This window comes from Euwallacea fornicatus, chromosome 31 (genome assembly GCF_040115645.1).
Source record: "Euwallacea fornicatus isolate EFF26 chromosome 31, ASM4011564v1, whole genome shotgun sequence".
Lineage (NCBI taxonomy): Eukaryota > Metazoa > Arthropoda > Insecta > Coleoptera > Curculionidae > Euwallacea > Euwallacea fornicatus.
The window spans coordinates 1,094,873-1,111,933 of NC_089571.1; the positions used below are offsets into that span (position 1 = coordinate 1,094,873).

Below are 17,061 nucleotides of genomic sequence, written 5' to 3' on the forward strand. Positions count from 1 at the left end.
GGCCTTCTCTTACTATGACGTTTGATGCGTGCTAGACAGACGCAGATAGCTTTCGTCGGTCATGTTGCTGTCCAGCTATGAATGTCCAAATTCCCCGTGTGTCGCCCGAAACCCGAATCATGTGAAGCAAGGCGTTTACAATTTAACCAGAACCGAAACCAAACATAACCATAAATTTGAACCGAAGTCCGGATCAGCCGCGTACCATTCATGACACTGATTATCATAAATAACACTTGAATCTAGTGTAGTACTTCGTTTCAATCAACCATCCCGTTTATTTGTTTTCTTCACCGGTCCTGAATCTTTAGAATCTAATTCTATTTTCAAGGCCAATCGAAATCGAAAACGCTTTATTGTGTTATGGACAATCGGTGATTGTCTGACTTATGGAATAAGAGCATCGTTCACTAAGTTTATTATTACTTTCACTATGGTTGGATCACCCCTTTCCTTTCATTTTAACTGTGCTCTGTACCGTCTTTCGTTTGCATGTGTGATGTACTTTATGCTTGTTTCTCATGATCTGTAATCTGTAACGAAAAATTCCCCTCTCCACCTTAAGTCTGTTGTATTCAACACAACAGATATAAATTTATGTTAGTGAATGGTCTAGTTTAAAAATCTGAACAACGAATGCTAACTTTTGAGCATTTTTCATTTATTCAGTAAAATGTTGCCACAATTATCACAACCCTCAACATTTAAAATTACTTTGAGTGTGATACTATTCATTGTAGTTGGTAGTTTATGTAAGTATGCAACATAAGGAGCTAAGAAGTGTAGATCTTGACAATATCACATGGCAACAGTATATATACCTTCCCCTAGGTTTAATTCCTCATAATCATATACATGTTATTAATAGTAGTTCTTCTATGTACAAATATGGATGCCGTTTTTTTATAGTATTTAGGCCAATCTGCTTCCTGTCATACATAAGAAATAACTTTGATGGCAGCAATTTTTCTTTCAGCTTGTTATTTTGGATGAAATATCAGGCAATTCTTGAATCATGTTTCCATATGCTTTACACCACTTCTAATACAAAGTCATATCCTTTTAGACCTTTCCAGTCTTCTGGTTGTTCTCGAAGAACTCTTTCAAGATAATCAACATCACAACAGGATCTTTATTTATAACAGTTTTGTTTGAAAAAATCTAATATGTTCAACTCAGATAAGCTAGTGAGCTATAATTGCTCGATGTTGCGTCCCATTATTGCATGCTAGAACATTAGTAGGTGTTCTTTAGCCTATCTTGCATCATGTACAGTTATGGACAAAAAAATAAATAAACTTGCTTTTCTTTTCTATTTACTTAATAATAATTTCCAATTTCAAATGGTGTAGTATAATATATTGATTAAAGGGAAGTAATATCAAAAAGGGAAAAATAAACGAATAATCTAAAAAATAGGTCCTCTAATTTATAAATTATGTGATAAATTATTTCAAAGTGGCATTTCCATGATAGACAAAAAATAAATACAGTATCTTTAAATGATAATATCAACAACTCTATGAAAAACAGTTTAACAAAATACAATAGTATATTAACACAATGGGTTTAATAATCAATAGCATCCCCTTGCTAATGAGAATTTTTTTATATCTGTTGATATTGACTATTAATCGCCGACAGTTCTCAACAGGAATGCTATAGCAAGCATTTTACACTGCTTCCCATAGTTCATCTTTATTTTTCGGTTTTAAACTTCCTATTTTGTCTTTGACTTATTTCCAAAGATTTTCAGTTGGGGTTATATCTGGCGACTGGGCTGGCCATCGTGAAACATTGATTTTGTTTAGACTTATCCATTCTTCTGTTACTCAAGTTTTACGTTTGGGATCATTATTCTGTTGACAAGTCCAAATTAATGGCATGTTCCACTCAGCCTACGGTAGCATCACATTCGCTAATATGTGTGTATAAATTTCTTTAGTCTATTAAGTGTATAGGTCTTACACCATTCTAAGAAAAACGGGCCCAAACTAAAATTTTGCCATCATCTTGTTTAACCGCAAAATAATGCCATGGTGTTATATACTGCTTTTTCTTATAATTTAAAATTCGTTTTCTATTTACGTTAGAGAGCAAGTATTTCAAATACTTTAATGAAAAGCTATATATTTTTGGTGTGTTTATTTTTTTGTCCGTAACTGTGTATGTGCTTCTCCACACTGATGCCAGAAAGATACCCCAGGGGCAGAATCATACTATTAAGAACTTTGACAAATTCGCAAGCCTATACACTCTTGTTGCACGCGCATCCATGGCATAATTAGTTCTATGAAATTACACAAAGAAAACTTCACACTTTCTAGTTGCTCTTTGAGGAACGTGTAGATGAATTAGTTTAAACAACTGAAGCAATAAAGGTAGTGTCAAAAAATCACTTACTTATAGACCATAGCAGACAATGACAGTTATTCACAAGAAATACCAAGTCTGTGTTTTATAATTCTATAGAATTGTGTTTGAATTAACTCAAGAGCTACAACATGAAGACAACAATTGGGCGGCAAACAAGAAAATGCAATATCAGTACGAGGTTTTACATGTATAGAAACAATAACGGGTCTTGAGACATTTCACGTTATATCAGTCGTTCAAGGTACAGTTCACAAAGCTCAACATTTTCATTGGTGCATTCATTGCAAAATTCATGTGCTGTAAAAAATTTTAAAAAGCAAAGGTGCAAGGTACGAACGCTGGGGCATTTCAAATGACACAAGAATCTCATACGATTCAATACCATTGATCTCTACAATTCGCTGATTAGTAGCTGCCAAACCAAGATACCAAACAATTATTCAGTCCTACGGTACTAAATTTTTGCAGCAAAACATGCGAAATGATGGATCGCCCCGTTGAGAAATTTTGCAGTCTGCCCGACAAAACTGATTGCACAGTCGACTTTAACGGATTATTGAAAAGACATTTTAATATTTTAGACCTAATATTTGTCTTAAAAGGAGATCTGTGTTTTTTTACTAAAGATTTACCTCCACTATTATGTCTTTAAGAATTTTAGAAAAACTTCCCAAGAAATGGGGATCCATTAAATAGCAAAGTAAAAACATGACATACCAGAAATTACACCCCCGAGAAAATTAAACAGGAAGACTTCTCCCGGTTGGCGTCACCAGCAATCATTTTTCTATATCATCAAAAATGGTTATATCCGAACATATTAAGCTTACCATCTAACGTTCCATTATACAGTGTCACTATACAACATTACATATATTGTAATCCTGTCAAAGAACAACTTGTGTTAATTGAAGCATTGTTCGAAGGTTTCAGACGTTCTGGTATAAACATTCAATATCGACGTCCTCCTCTGAATCCTTAAAAATCTCCTATTTTGTCTACCATTATCATGATAGGGCAATCCCTGAGTACGGCGAGGTCCTCCATTGTAAACAACAGATCGCGTTGCAGAGTCTCTCACTTCTTTGTTGAGCATTGGCCTAACGCTGATTTTAAATGATACCCTGTTCAAATTTTTGTTTTCAAAATTTTCTTAAAAGAGGACATCATCTCACCTTACTAGAAGATACTGCTTCACATCACCAGCACCAGTCCCTCTTACCAAACCAGCAGCTGGTGTTAAACCATTAAAACCTGGCTGACAGGCTCTATTTATATTGAGTTCAAAAAAAGGGGCTGAGTTCATCAGCACACACGTCCAAGGCCCAGATACGATCAAATTTGTAGTTCAGCCCGCTTTTTTTTTCTTTTTTTTTTTTATAAAGGTAGGGGAAATGCATTTACGCACTTCCGCCAGGCCGTTGTTGGTATGATGGTAATCAGTCTGGCTGTATGATGTACAGCAAAATGCTGACTACCCACTAAAACCCCCTTCCTCATTTCACCGTTGTTCCCATCGGAACCACCGATAGGCATTACTTCGGCGGGAGCTCAGTCCATCTCCCTCTATTAAACCTCACGAGCTCAACCTCAGTGCTGCTTTCATGGATACTGACCCAATATTTGACTCGACACTGAAGAAATCTGGGAGCGGCCTGTTCCGGCCACACACAGATCGTTTCTTTACTGCTTCCAGTTTTTGTTTTACTAGATAATCGTCTTGGAATAATATTGTGCGTTCACTCATCTTACATCCAAATATCCTCTCGTTAAGGTTTTTGTATAAATCTAGAAACTCAGATGTCATAGCGTCATGATTTAATTTCAGTTTGTCCGTTTGCTATCGTAGATATGTTATCAAATGACGACATCATCAAATTCGTCACATCCGATGATGTCCCCATTTGATAACATATCTACGTCTGACAAGAATCGTGCGCCACCATATTCTCAATATTTGAGTTATTTTGATTCATCATCCTTAGACTGTCCTGGATCTTACTCAATTCTTTGCTATTGTTATTTAAGTTATCAAACACCTATTTTGTTGGAATTCCCGATAAGTGATTTTAAATCTTCCAAGTTTGTATTTAGGTAATCCTGGACCTAAAATTGCAGTCTTCTTAAAGTAGTTTCTTGTTTTTCCTTTGGACAATTTTTCCATACCGGAGCTGATCTACCCTTTAGCGCTACCCGTTGCTGTCGAGATGTAGAAAGGGGTGAACAATGTTTTCACAAGTAATTTGTGCATTAATCACATTCTCAGTGACGCTAGAAATCAACCTCGTCACCGCAGAATTATTTGCACTAGATAATTAAATCAAATAGATTTAGTGCAAGATTATGCTAAAATCTTTTTGGTGTGTATTCCATTCGTTTATTTCTGGTCCCCTCTCTCAATGTGTGACTTCCATCCTATCACTTCGAGTTAAGGGCCGTTCCATCGCATTCACTGTCGGAGTCGTCAGGAAGGACTTGGTTTTCGCCCTCACTAGACCTAGACCTGCCCTGATCTTCTCCATTACTGACCATCCGCACACACGCTCCGGAGGCCTCTAGGTTTTGAAGCATGGAAGTGCGGTTTTTTTGCCGAAGACAGGGATCATAGCATGGTGTATTCAGAGATGAAAAATTCCAATGTATGCCGTTAGCACTTTTAGTCTGATAAGCCGTAATACAATACTAGCAAGATTTATTTACCACTAATTATGTCATTTTACTGTGAATTAGGTGGAGACATTACCAACTCTGGTGCAGGGAGCCCGTGGAAAACAAATACTTACAATTCTAGAAATGTTGAACAAAAGAAATCCTTGCTGAATACGAGTACTACTACACCCTGGCCGTCATTAGGACAGAGGCGTCGGCATAATAATAATGAACCGACAACTTCAACGCAGTCTCCAAAAAAATGGATACAGCAGAATAACATCTGGATACGCAATGAGCAGGCTGCGTCTGCGCCGACTGGAGAAAAGACTGAACATGGCTTAAATAGCCACAATTTAAAAAATTACACCCAAGATAGTAAACCCCAGGAAAACAACACACCTAGTCTGAAGGGTAATGTACCTGCCTGAATACACAGTAGTCCCTACTTAATGCGCCAAAATTAATTCAATATGGCAATTTGGCTCAATTTGCCTTACACGAAAGTTAATAGTTTCTGATATACCGGATGTCAAAGTTTTTACTTATTATTTTTTAAAATTTTCCCAATACTGTGTGTGATATTTAATTCAATAAACATACTCATTTAGGTTTACTCCACTAGAGCGATCAAGTGATTATTAGAATCTATAGGATAACACTTGTCAGATATCAGATCTTCTTTATCCTCATTACATCTTGCGTTATGGGCCATTCACCATTTCGAGATTAATTTTGTCATTTAAGAAAAATGAAAATACTGCTTAAACCACTTTCTATAACTGCAGATTCGCTTTGTATACGACATTTTACTTAAATGAGATATTTAAAATAATGCACTTTTGCAATTAGGTACATTTCAAAATAGCAAAAAAAAACTTAAGTCTTACAATAGGCATTTACCGAAATAGAATGGTTTTTTTCTCTTGCAGGGAACGTCAACAAGCAACAAGAAAATTCAGACAAAATCGAACTATCTGACTCAACGGTTACTGATGATGAACTAAGAACGTTTTCCGAAACTTTGCTGACAAAAGATTCCAACAACTTGATGAAATACGTGAATTTAAATTTGCAAGGAATTACTACTTCTAGGTCGACGCAGGATGAAGCACCTTTACCGTAAGTTATAAGATAATAAGGGTGGTCATTTGAAAACTTACAATGGCTATATCTGGGGAACAAAGAAAGATATGAAAAATTCCTCGAACTAATTTCTATGGTATCAAGGGGAAACTAAAATAATACGTTAACCAATCCGTTCTCAGTTACTTCCTCATCCTCAACCAACCCAATTAAATAATGTCGAGTGGTAAACCCCTCTTCGTGATGCCTTATCTTAACGCAATCAAAAAATGCCAGATACTATCTTACAAAACTACATTTGATCAAGTATCTTTCGATTGATTAAGGAAAATCTAATTGAAATATAATAATTTTTAATTTATTCATTATTAACTTCATAAATGCTGAAAATGATCTATTTTTGAGACAATAATAGAGGATATCTTCGTACGCTCAAAGTACATTTGTAAATGTTTCTCTGATGATAGCTCAGCATTTTTTTTCTTTTTTTTTTTTGTTAGAAGATGAGGGAATCTGTGACTAGAAATGTTGATTTGGCACAAAACCGATTTGTTTACCTGCACAGTGTTGGATCGGCTTTCTTCCAGAATCACCGACCAACTAATCTCGTTTCCTCTCTTCACCCTTGATCTCCCTGAGATCGTCACGAAGTATTGCTTCGGAGAGATTGAAATTTTCCGCTTCGCTTCTTAATGTGTCGGCACATATTTCTTTCAGTTCTCTTCATGTTTATCCCTTGTTATATTTTCCAGCATCTCTATCACACCGTTGCATTCCGTTTCTCTCCTTAAGAGTAACGATGACACATTTGTGACGTTCACCGTAGCTCTACATTCCATAGCTGTTTTGCACCTAAACTCCCCAAATATCTCGTATAAAAAAATGGTATACTCTGGATCATCCTCCGACATACAGTACCAGCGTTCGCTAAAATTGGCTTTCCTATGCAGATAAAAGCGGAACTCTACGTGCCCTGTAACGGCCTGAGTCACAAAATAGTTCTCCTCTCCCCACTTCCAATCATGCCATTCCTCCACGTCGTCCATAAACTTCTTGGTCCATTCGTTGTATGTATTCTGTTTCCTACTATTCATCAAATAACTATGTCCGAGCTTCGCTTCTGTCCTTCAGACCCTTTTCAAAGATTTTACATCTCCTTGATCTGCAAAGTCATTGGAGATGTTCCAACGATAACCTTGATGGCTATGCTTAGTGCAATACGGAATGCACTACAAGTTTTCAAGGACAGTTTTCTTATTATGATATTTAAGGTATGTTCATGTTTTTTTTTTATATCTCAAGGTTTCCCCCACATGAACATGGCGTACAATGTGGCGGAAAGCACCACTACCCATTATAGCTTCTTTTTGATTGCCACCGCACCATCTAGCCTGTATAGACATGATTCGTGTAAGGTATCCCAAAATCCTTGCGGATAGATCATGCTGAAATTCTCGTTTAGAAATACTGCCAGATATATATGTATCTACGTTCTAGACACTGCGTAGGACATTTTATCCTGTGGTATGCCCTTGTCCTTTTCTTTAACTAATATAGCCAGGTCCTCAGTGTATGTAAGAAGGATTACTCGGTGTTCTTGAATTCTTCTTTTCTGAAGTTGTTGTATTAACTCAGATCTTGTTTTGAAAATAACAGATGTTAGGGAATGTTAGAGAAAAAAATTGAGTGGTGTTAAGACCGTCAATGTAGGTGTTCATTTACTTGGGCCTTTTAATTCACTGGTTGGGATGGGAATTATCTAATCATTGCCTAATTGAAAATATATGATGCGAATGTTCATCATCTTATTGGAAATGTAATACATTTTCGTCTAAATCAGACTGTTTCTGTAATTTATGAATCATCAATCAATGAAAATGAAAGCAGATTTCAATTTGTCACCTCCAAAAACACCTCCTAGCCGAATATTGTGATAATACACCAGTTATTAAAAAATATTTATGAAAAACTGAAAGCAAACTGAACTTTTGACACTCTGTATTTCTGCAATCATCCACTTTTGGACTGAGGTAAGTTGGGTCAGATCATCATGTTTTAGCCTCAGGAATTTGTGGTAGCATTTTTTCCGCTCCTTTTAGAGACACCCTGTATAAGGGTTTTAAAGGTTGGGTTGCGAAAATAGTCATTTGTATACAGGTATTATCAGTTCAAGTCGGAACTTAGTAATTGTACACGTGGGAGAAGGACCGCAAAAGTTTTGATATGCCTCCGACAAAGACCAATGAAGTGCGTGGACAGACTAGCGGTTGAAGTTGGCGGAGTCCAGATCCAGTTGCTAGACCTCCCACTGTCACAGAATTTTTACTGATATAAATCTAGTAATAGAAGAATTTAGTTTCAAATTTTTACTTATTTATAGATTATTATACAATTTTCCATTACAGCATCACTTACGAACCTCGTTGATAAATATGATGACCTCAATTCGCTGATATTTGTTTATGATGTTTTGCCGGGTCCAAGACTGAGCCGACGACATTGGCTGTAGAGTCAAGATGAATTGATAAACCAAACAAAACGAGTCTTTTATCGTTCAAAATGATATCTGAAAAAAAAATTAACAGTATAGATAAAATATGTAAAGAATTTCGATTTTAACGCGGAGAGTTATTGCATTTTTGTTTTTTTTTTCATTTATTTATATTGCTGCTTTTTGCTCTTATATTTTTTAAAATTTCTAACGCCATGAAGGCAGCGAAATCGATGCTAATCTAGACATAGAAGTGGAGACATTGGCCGAACCGACTCCGCCCACTTCAACTGCTAACCTTCTAACGCACTTGTTAGTCTTTATTGGAGGCATATTAACACTTATGTCGTTCTTCTCCTGCTTGCACAATTCCTATGTTCCGATTGAGCTGGTGATACCTGTATGCATTAGCTCTTAAGGTGTAATGCATTCATCATAAATTTGTAAATAAAGATATTTTAAGCTTGGGTTGAGCTGAGGCTCGACATCAGCCAAAGATATGTAGATCAAATTTCTTTGTAGTTTACTTAAGATCGATGATCAAGCATTCCAAACATCATCTGTAGCAACATTGGTTCTGCTTTACAATAATTACTTCTTGGAGGCAGAACAGAATGAAGTTTATACTGGACAAGAACGCATAGAAGAGAATAATTTCTTAGATTCTATGTTAGTAACTCCTGTTATGCAGCACACTAGAAACTTTTTAAACCAAAAAGGTAAGTACTATATTATGTATCCAATATAGGGCGTTCTTTCATGACGTGCTAATACCTGTGGATGTAATTTCTCAAGCTATTTTATGAAGAAAAGTTTATATGAACTAACTCCATTCCTGCATCTTTTCTAGCTATAAGGTGTTAATCAAATTTTTTTTTCTTTATAGTTTCTATAGGTCATAGAATTTTTTAGATATTTGGCTCGAATTTAAAATGTTGAAATACAGGTAGCTTTTTAAGGTCAAGATCACTAGAAAGAATCAGTTGATCAGACAGGGTAATACTTTTTCTAGACCATATTTGTAGTGACTGCCTCAAACTATTTTGCAATACATTACTAACAACTCGTTTCAAGAAATTTAGACGCATTGTTCAATTTTGAAAAGGTTTTTTCCTCTCACATTTTATTTATTTCGGAAGTACTTGCATAGATCATAAATTATCCAGCAATACATCGGGATCAAGTTTTCAACTATTGAAAACTATCGTTAAGCTTTGAAAATCTTATCGTTAATTCGAATGATATGTTACAAAATATGAAATTTTGACACCCTGTATTTTGACAACGGAATATTTGCCGACACTTTTTGATATAACAAGTTTTGAATATTTTAACGCGTGGAATCTACCTCCAATTTTTTGCAGGACTTTTGTAATAAATATTTATATTTTTCGTTACCTTCTTGTTCATAATTTGGAAATTTTTGTGAGTTTTTTTAATACACCACTAGCTTTCTACGGAAAACAATTTTTATTTAGTCATGTATATAATTATATTATTTCTTATGTTTATCTTTGAAGAAAATAAAAGAAATTGAACTTCTTTCAAAAAATAATAACAAAAAGATAAGTTTCCAACCATTTCGTCCAGGTTCAAAACAAGATTTGTCTTTCTATTTATCTCACATACAGTAGCGAACAAAAGTTTGAAAACAGAATGATTTTTCCAAAAATGTTTGATTAAACGAACTTAAAATAAATTAATTCTCTTAATATTTGGTGGCACATCCATCAGCCCTTATTGCAGCATCTGCATCTGTCACTCATAGAATCGACCAGTTTTGCACAAACTTTTTCAGGAATATTTTGACAAATATTTTTTACTGCATTAAATATTAATTTTTATTTTTTATCTCTTGTAATCTCAACTGTCGTGTGATATAATCCCAGAGGTGCTCTATCGGATTAAGATCCGGGGACTGAGCTGGCCGCTTTATAACGTTGATATTTTTCGACTGGAACCACTCCTGTACACGTTTTGAACAGTGCTTGCTGAAATGACCATCGAAGAGGCATTTCTCTTCTGCAAACGGAAACATATTATGTTCAAGTATGTCCTTGTACATAAACCTATCCATCTTCCCCTGAATATGTACCAATGGACCGGGGTTGGATCTAGAGAAGCTGCCCCAAACTAATGTTTCCACCACCGTGTTTGATGGTTGGTAATTGATACTTTATGTCGAATTTTTTTGTTATGGGACGTTGAACATGCACAATTCTGTCGGATCCAAACAAGTTTATCTTAGTTTCATCACTCAATAAAACGGTTCCCCATTTTTCTCTTGTCCAGATCAAGTGCAAATTAGCAAATTCAAGTCGGGCCTTTCTCTTTTTTTCAGATATCAAGGGTTTTTTTCACGGGACGCTTTTCGAATATGTATTTAATCTTTCGATAGTACGCACAGAGACATTATCTTCTCCTTGAACTATCATTTCCTTCTATGTATCAGTTGCTGTTAATCTAGGATTTTCATTTGATAAACGTTTTATGTATCTCTCAACAACACTATTTGTTTTATGCGGTCTTCCGCTTCTTGGTCTAGTGGCAGTAGTACCGTGCACATCATTTTTGGCAATAATCTTGAAAACAGTTCCTCGACACATTTGCAATCTCTTTGCAATGTCGAATTGCTTCACACCACTATTAAATGACTCAATAACTTTGTGTCTTAAATCTTGTGAATATTGTTCGACTTTACCCATTATGACTTTGGGAGTTAGATGAACTGTTACAAGAGCACTAACACCAATATCACAGGTACCAAAAATCTGTACTGCAATGTACATTGTTCCCAAACTTTTGTCGCTATAAAAATCGCACACCTATAGAGATATTATTGTTATTTTTTCTTCTGATGCTTTTGGCCACCAATACCTTTATATTTGAAAAGAAGCTTAACTAGTGAAAATGTCGAAAATTTGTTGTAAATATTTAACTTACGAGGGCGACACTAAAACATGTACTTTTTAAGATTTATAACAATGTTTCCAAACTTTTGTCCGCTACTATATTTCAAAGCTAATTATATTAGGAATACATTACCAATTGTATACTAATTAGTAATGTAGTAATCTAGAGTTCACCTATTAAATATGAACATAATATTTCAAATTTGAAAGAAGTTCCAACCTTTTTGTCCAATGCTGTACTTCCTCTACATGGGGCAAATCCGCAATCTTTCCGAATCAATCTCCAAAAGTGCTGTGTTTTATCGATTCAAGTCGCGTTATGACAGAAATTTGCTTAGGGCCTTATTCTGAGGAAAAAATATCATTAATTAATATTTTCCAAGTCGCTACAGATATTACAGAAATTATTAAGCAGAATTTATCGAGCGTAAATAGCGTACTTAAGAATTAAATTATACAGGGTGTTCCGGAACGATGGTCAAATCTTTGAACAGGTTATTCTGCCAGCCATTTTAGGGGGGATCTTTGTATAAAATTTTTCAATTTGGGCCCTTCCTGTCCAAATGTTCGGATCTCAAAATGGCGGAAAATCATCGTTTTTTTTTTGTTATTTCTCAAAAACGGTTACAGTTAGAGACTTCAATTTTGGTACACATTATCAGCTAGTCAAACGCTGTTTTGTAGTGGTGTCTATTCTTTGACTCATGTGTCTGGAGGGTGGGAATTAGCCACCCCCAATTTGGTTTTCTTCAGAACTTTTTCCTAAAATAGCCGATTTCAACAGAACTTCGTTTTTAAATACTAAACATAATTTAAATGTTTTTCACTCTTGTCTTTTTTACATAAAACCAACAGTTTTGCTTTAAAAAATAATAATAGTTTTTCTTACCCCATTAAGCATCTTTTCGTCATTGGTTACTGATAAACGCAGTAGGCGGTTGTTACGTTGACGTTTTTCGATTGTTTCGTTGTCAACAAACCGCCATTAGATCTATTATTGGTAGTTTCCGGTGCAAATTTCCTTAAGTTAGTTTATGCTTGAGATTATTGTTATTAATTAATTCATTCATTATGAATAACAATTACTCTAATAAAGAATATGCTGACATGCATGTCGCTGCAATGCCCTTAAAGCCGTAAGAGTATATGCAGACAGATTTCTCAATGGTCGCATGCCTGGCAATCGAACATTCGTTCGTATTCATTTAAAATTAAGGGCCACAGGTTCTTTACATGGTCAGCAATGAAATGCAGGAAGGGGAAACGTAATCGGTGGTACATTCGTCTGATTACAGTCGACTGCAATTTAATTTTCAGGAAAAATTGGAAAGGATCCCAAAGAATTTAGAGATCTGCTGAGGCAGATATGGTTTTTTATGTATTCTCGCGGCAAGGGTCGGATTGGCTCCAGCGGATTTGAACATGTGTTTTTGGCAGAAATAAAAAACAACCAGGTGTCAGGACTACACAACTGGGTGTACTTTAACGCAGAGGAGTCTCGGGGGAAAGCAAATTACTTAGGATACATGAAAAAAATAGATTTGGGAGAGGTAAGGATCCACATCAGTTTACTTTTGATTTAACGTTAAATGGTAAATATTTATATTTCCCCGCGTAAATTTTAATTTAAGACATTAGCGGGGAAATTATTAAATTTATTTTTCAGTCAACTACATAGCAAGGTCAAAAAGTTTCCATCCAAACATATTTTTAAGGATGGTAGACTAAATTTTATTACATAATCTATTTTTATCTTATTGCTCTTTTCGCGATGAATTAACATTTCTAAGGCTTTAAAAAAATAAGCAAATGTTTTGGTGTTAAAATGTTCTAAAAGCACTGACTTGACATTTTCATCATTGGAAAATTTCCTACCACGCAAGTCAGATTTTAATTTTGAGAAAAGAAAATAATCACTGGGGGCAAGGTCAGGACTGTAGGGTTAATGGTCGAGTTCTTGGAAATCGCATTCGAACACTGCTGCTTCTCAATTCTTAGCCGAGTGGACTGAAGTACTGTCATGCAATAGTCGCATACTTCGACTAAATTTTCCACGATGCTTCTTTTTCTTTGCATCTTGTATTTTTTCTAAAAGAAAGGCATAATAAATCTAGTTAACCATATTATTCCTCTATGAGTTAATTAAAAGTTAATCAAAAGAATTCCCTTACAATTTCAAAAAACCGTAGCTATCGCGTTTGTAGTTGACAACGAGACTTTGACATTTTTAGACTGTGGTTCGCAGTTATGTTATTGATTACCTTTTAGACTGCCAGTGATAATAACAAAATATAGGTTCATACCTTGTCACAATTGTCTTCAAAATCTCGCCTGGATTTGCCCTAGAAGGTTCTAAAAATTATCTACAGCTTTCTGCTTGTTGCTGCATTTGTAACGTTGAAAGAAATTTGGGTGCCCATCTAGCACTAACATTATGTGGAAATGTTCACGTATAACTCTGAGAGCTGTGGTTTTAGAACGCTCCAATCTTACTGTGATTTCTTTTACTTTAAAACGTCTTTCTGAAATGACTTCCCATTCTATAGCAAGCATTGATTTTGGTGGCAACATTTTAACACGGTGTCCTAGTCCCTGATCATCTTCGATGTTTTCAGGGTCCATACGAAATTGCCTAGCCCTGTCTTTGATAGTGGAATAGGATAGGGGCAAACTACCGTATACAATGTCCATTCGTTCTTTTTTTTTGCGATTTTCTTTCCTGAAATGAACACTATGACCGCACGATACCTAATTTTCATCATTTGTAAAATTTAATCAGCACTGGTACTTCGATAATTTTTAATTAAATAACTACCTCCTTTATTTGGTTTATTTTTACCCCTCAGAGAAATAAAGGATTAAAGTATATAAATAAAATTTTGTTACTTCCTAATAACACCGAAAATATATCAATACGGAAACTTTTGGCCTTTACTACATATGTAAAGATTCTATTTATTATGTTTTGCTTAGTGAAAAGTATTCAACTTCTCTCCGTCACGCTCCATCCAGGAATATAGCCAGAAAGAGATGTTACACCATATTCAATCATATTAAGAATTTATTTACGTCTTACAAGCTATAACAATGCAGGTACTGGTAGAATTTCGGCCGTATATACTAGGATTTATTTAAATAGTTCCATATTTTTGAGTTGCTATCCTCAAGTTCGCGTTATTTTTTTTTTCGATACAAAAAATCCACCTCTATACTTAATACGCTATTTCCTGGTCATGGTGTATTATCGAACAAGGTTCTTGAATCTGGGAGTTGAACATTCCTGGAGATTGTTGTAAAAATAACCATTGTAACAATTGCTGCATAAGGTTTTTTTTTATTTTTTAGAAAGGAGTTATTTTAAAGTACCACTTCACCTTCCACGACATTGACAAGCCCGTGGGATCTATGTTCATTGGCACTAGTCCTGAATTGGAAATGGGTCTATATACAATCTGTTTCGTCTTAAGAGCAGATCAAATTTGTCCTTTAAAAATGAATGGAAATCGATTTATTATAAGGACATATTCGTTCAGATACCGGGGAAAAAATATGATAGGAAGCGCATTCCCGGAAATTTAATGTTTTGGGATTCAAATGAAATCACTGAAGTTTCCGCATGCTCCAAAACTACATCTAATTTTGTATAAGTAATATCATTAAAAATATAAGCTATTAGTTTTATAATTTATAGAGATTTAACCAGTTCAAGTGGAAACATTGCGTAAGTGCACAAAGGACCGTATAAGTTTTAGTATGCCTGCGACAAAGATCAACTACATGACTTGAGACGATAGTAGTGGAAGTGAGTGGAGTCGGGGCGGTCGGTCTCCAAATTTGTCGAAACATTCGGCAATACACGGCACTTTTGAGAATCCGCTGAAATAATTTGGATTTTTATGTATTTATATTAGAATTTTGCCGAGTTCGTTTATTTCAGAAAAAATGGGCTAAACCAATCTTCAGAGGTGATTTTTGATGGTGCATGTGCGACGTAGCTCTCCTCAAGCAAATGAAGTGCTTCAGCTGCATTTTTTTTCAAGTTAAAGCAGAAAAGCAAAACTTCCCGTAAACACTTAGTTGCGCACACCTAGTAAATCTATGCTACTAGGGATGAAGTTCGATTACACGGACGTACTAGTGGACAATGACGCGTAACGTGTGCTTGACAAATGTGTTTGTTATGCACAATCACGGTAATCAAACCAGACTTCATCCGCCCAAAAATTGCAACAACTGAATGAATTAGAAATCTTAAATTGCAGGAATTGCACTGTTATCAATCTCTGCTATCGGCTTCTCTGTTTTTCTATACGATGATGGCTGACTAATGAATCGTTCGCTTTGAGCCAATAAGTTCTGTAGCAAGATGTTCCTTAACCAATATTCAATTAAAACAAACAATTTATAATTACTACAGGCACAAGTTAATTACACAAAAGCCCACCGATAGCAATAATCCAATAATAATTCGTAAAAAACAATTTTTGTCGTTACCCACGCAGGATGCGTTAAGATGGGCAAAATGAAACGGCAATAAAAAAATAAAACGTACATAAATACGCGTATTTAAGTATTATTTTGATGGAATTAACCGATTGTTTTTGACATTTCCCATGGAACCCTCGATCGGTGCAGAACATCATTTTAAACGTTAAACAAAACTCGGGAGGTCCATACCGCCGGCTTAGTATTCGACCCACCAAAAAGTCATAAACAAATATCAAAAGGGAGATAAACAGGTAAAAAAATTTTAACTGTGAGAGATTTGGCAACCGTCGGAACGACTTCGCCCACTGCTACCGCCTCAAATCACTTAGTTGATTTTCTTTGTCGTAGATATACTGTTGGATTTGTTAAATTACAAATCAATGTGCAAAACTTAAATCTAAACAATGAGAGATGAATAATAATTTCGACATGGATTGACTCACATTGTGTACGCACCAGGCTGATTCAGGTGTATATAAAAAGGAAAATAATTCTTGTAATCTTCCACGATGCTCGTGCTGCAGTAGTAATTCGGTCGTTCATAGGTAAAGTCGGTCGGTTAGTGCATTCTTGTTTTGTTAATCCCAATTTCCGCTAAATATACTCATAATTTCCATCATATACTAAACCTTATACGGTCCTTATAGCATTTGCACAATTCCTGTGTTTTCACCTGAACTAGTTTTACTTGTATATGTATAAGGTCGTAAGTAAATATTTTGGGTGACGACTCTGAACAACTGTGATGCAAACCTAGAACTGTACTCGCACACCACCACTGGTGAAGTTGTTGTTTGGACGACCTGTATAGCTTTTTCACGAAGATGTACCTTGGTGTTGTGAGTCAACAGATATCACAACCCATAGCCGGGATTCCCTGAGCTACCACAGGCTTTGCAGGAATGCTAAGAAATTGATTTTAATAAAAGAAAATTTTAATTTCTTCCGCATTGTCATCCTCATTGCTACTAACCTTCTTTTCATCGCACTTTAATTTTAATTTTCAATAGGGCTTACATCGCAATTAAGCAATACTTTTATTTCCTTATTGCGATAAAT

General features: G+C 35.4%; 1 protein-coding gene and 1 long non-coding RNA gene across 4 annotated transcripts; one reads left to right on the forward strand and one right to left on the reverse strand.

Moving 5' to 3' along the window:
* Positions 1 to 121: 121 nt before the first annotated feature.
* LOC136348135 (endoribonuclease CG2145-like) lies at positions 122 to 16,944 on the forward strand. 3 transcript variants are annotated; one of them, XM_066298740.1, is made up of 6 exons: positions 136 to 752; positions 5,107 to 5,439; positions 5,958 to 6,147; positions 9,125 to 9,321; positions 12,832 to 13,064; positions 14,860 to 16,944. In XM_066298740.1, exons 1-6 carry the CDS (start codon positions 674 to 676, stop codon positions 15,091 to 15,093), a joined length of 1,266 nt encoding a protein of 421 aa, XP_066154837.1. In that variant the 5' UTR covers positions 136 to 673; the 3' UTR covers positions 15,094 to 16,944. The 3 variants fall into 3 exon arrangements, with proteins under 3 accessions (XP_066154839.1, XP_066154837.1, XP_066154838.1); XM_066298741.1 differs by lacking the exon at positions 136 to 752 and adding an exon at positions 4,928 to 5,047; XM_066298742.1 differs by lacking the exon at positions 5,107 to 5,439 and having other exon boundaries at positions 122 to 752.
* On the reverse strand, positions 3,411 to 8,699 carry LOC136348145 (uncharacterized). The gene is made up of 3 exons (XR_010733589.1): positions 8,014 to 8,699; positions 3,552 to 7,958; positions 3,411 to 3,500 (listed from the first exon to the last, which is right to left on the reverse strand). It is a non-coding gene; the product is annotated as an uncharacterized lncRNA (long non-coding RNA).
* Positions 16,945 to 17,061: the final 117 nt, after the last annotated feature.

What these genes read in the sequence shown, in the direction of transcription:
- LOC136348135 (XM_066298740.1), top strand. Translation starts at nt 674, where the DNA reads ATGTTGCCACAATTATCACAACCCTCAACATTTAAAATTACTTTGAGT. An exon ending in CATTGTAGTTGGTAGTTTAT is followed by an intron (nt 753 to 5,106) that starts GTAAGTATGCAA and finishes ACTGTGAATTAG; the next exon opens with GTGGAGACATTACCAACTCT. An exon ending in AAACTTTTTAAACCAAAAAG is followed by an intron (nt 9,322 to 12,831) that starts GTAAGTACTATA and finishes TTTAATTTTCAG; the next exon opens with GAAAAATTGGAAAGGATCCC.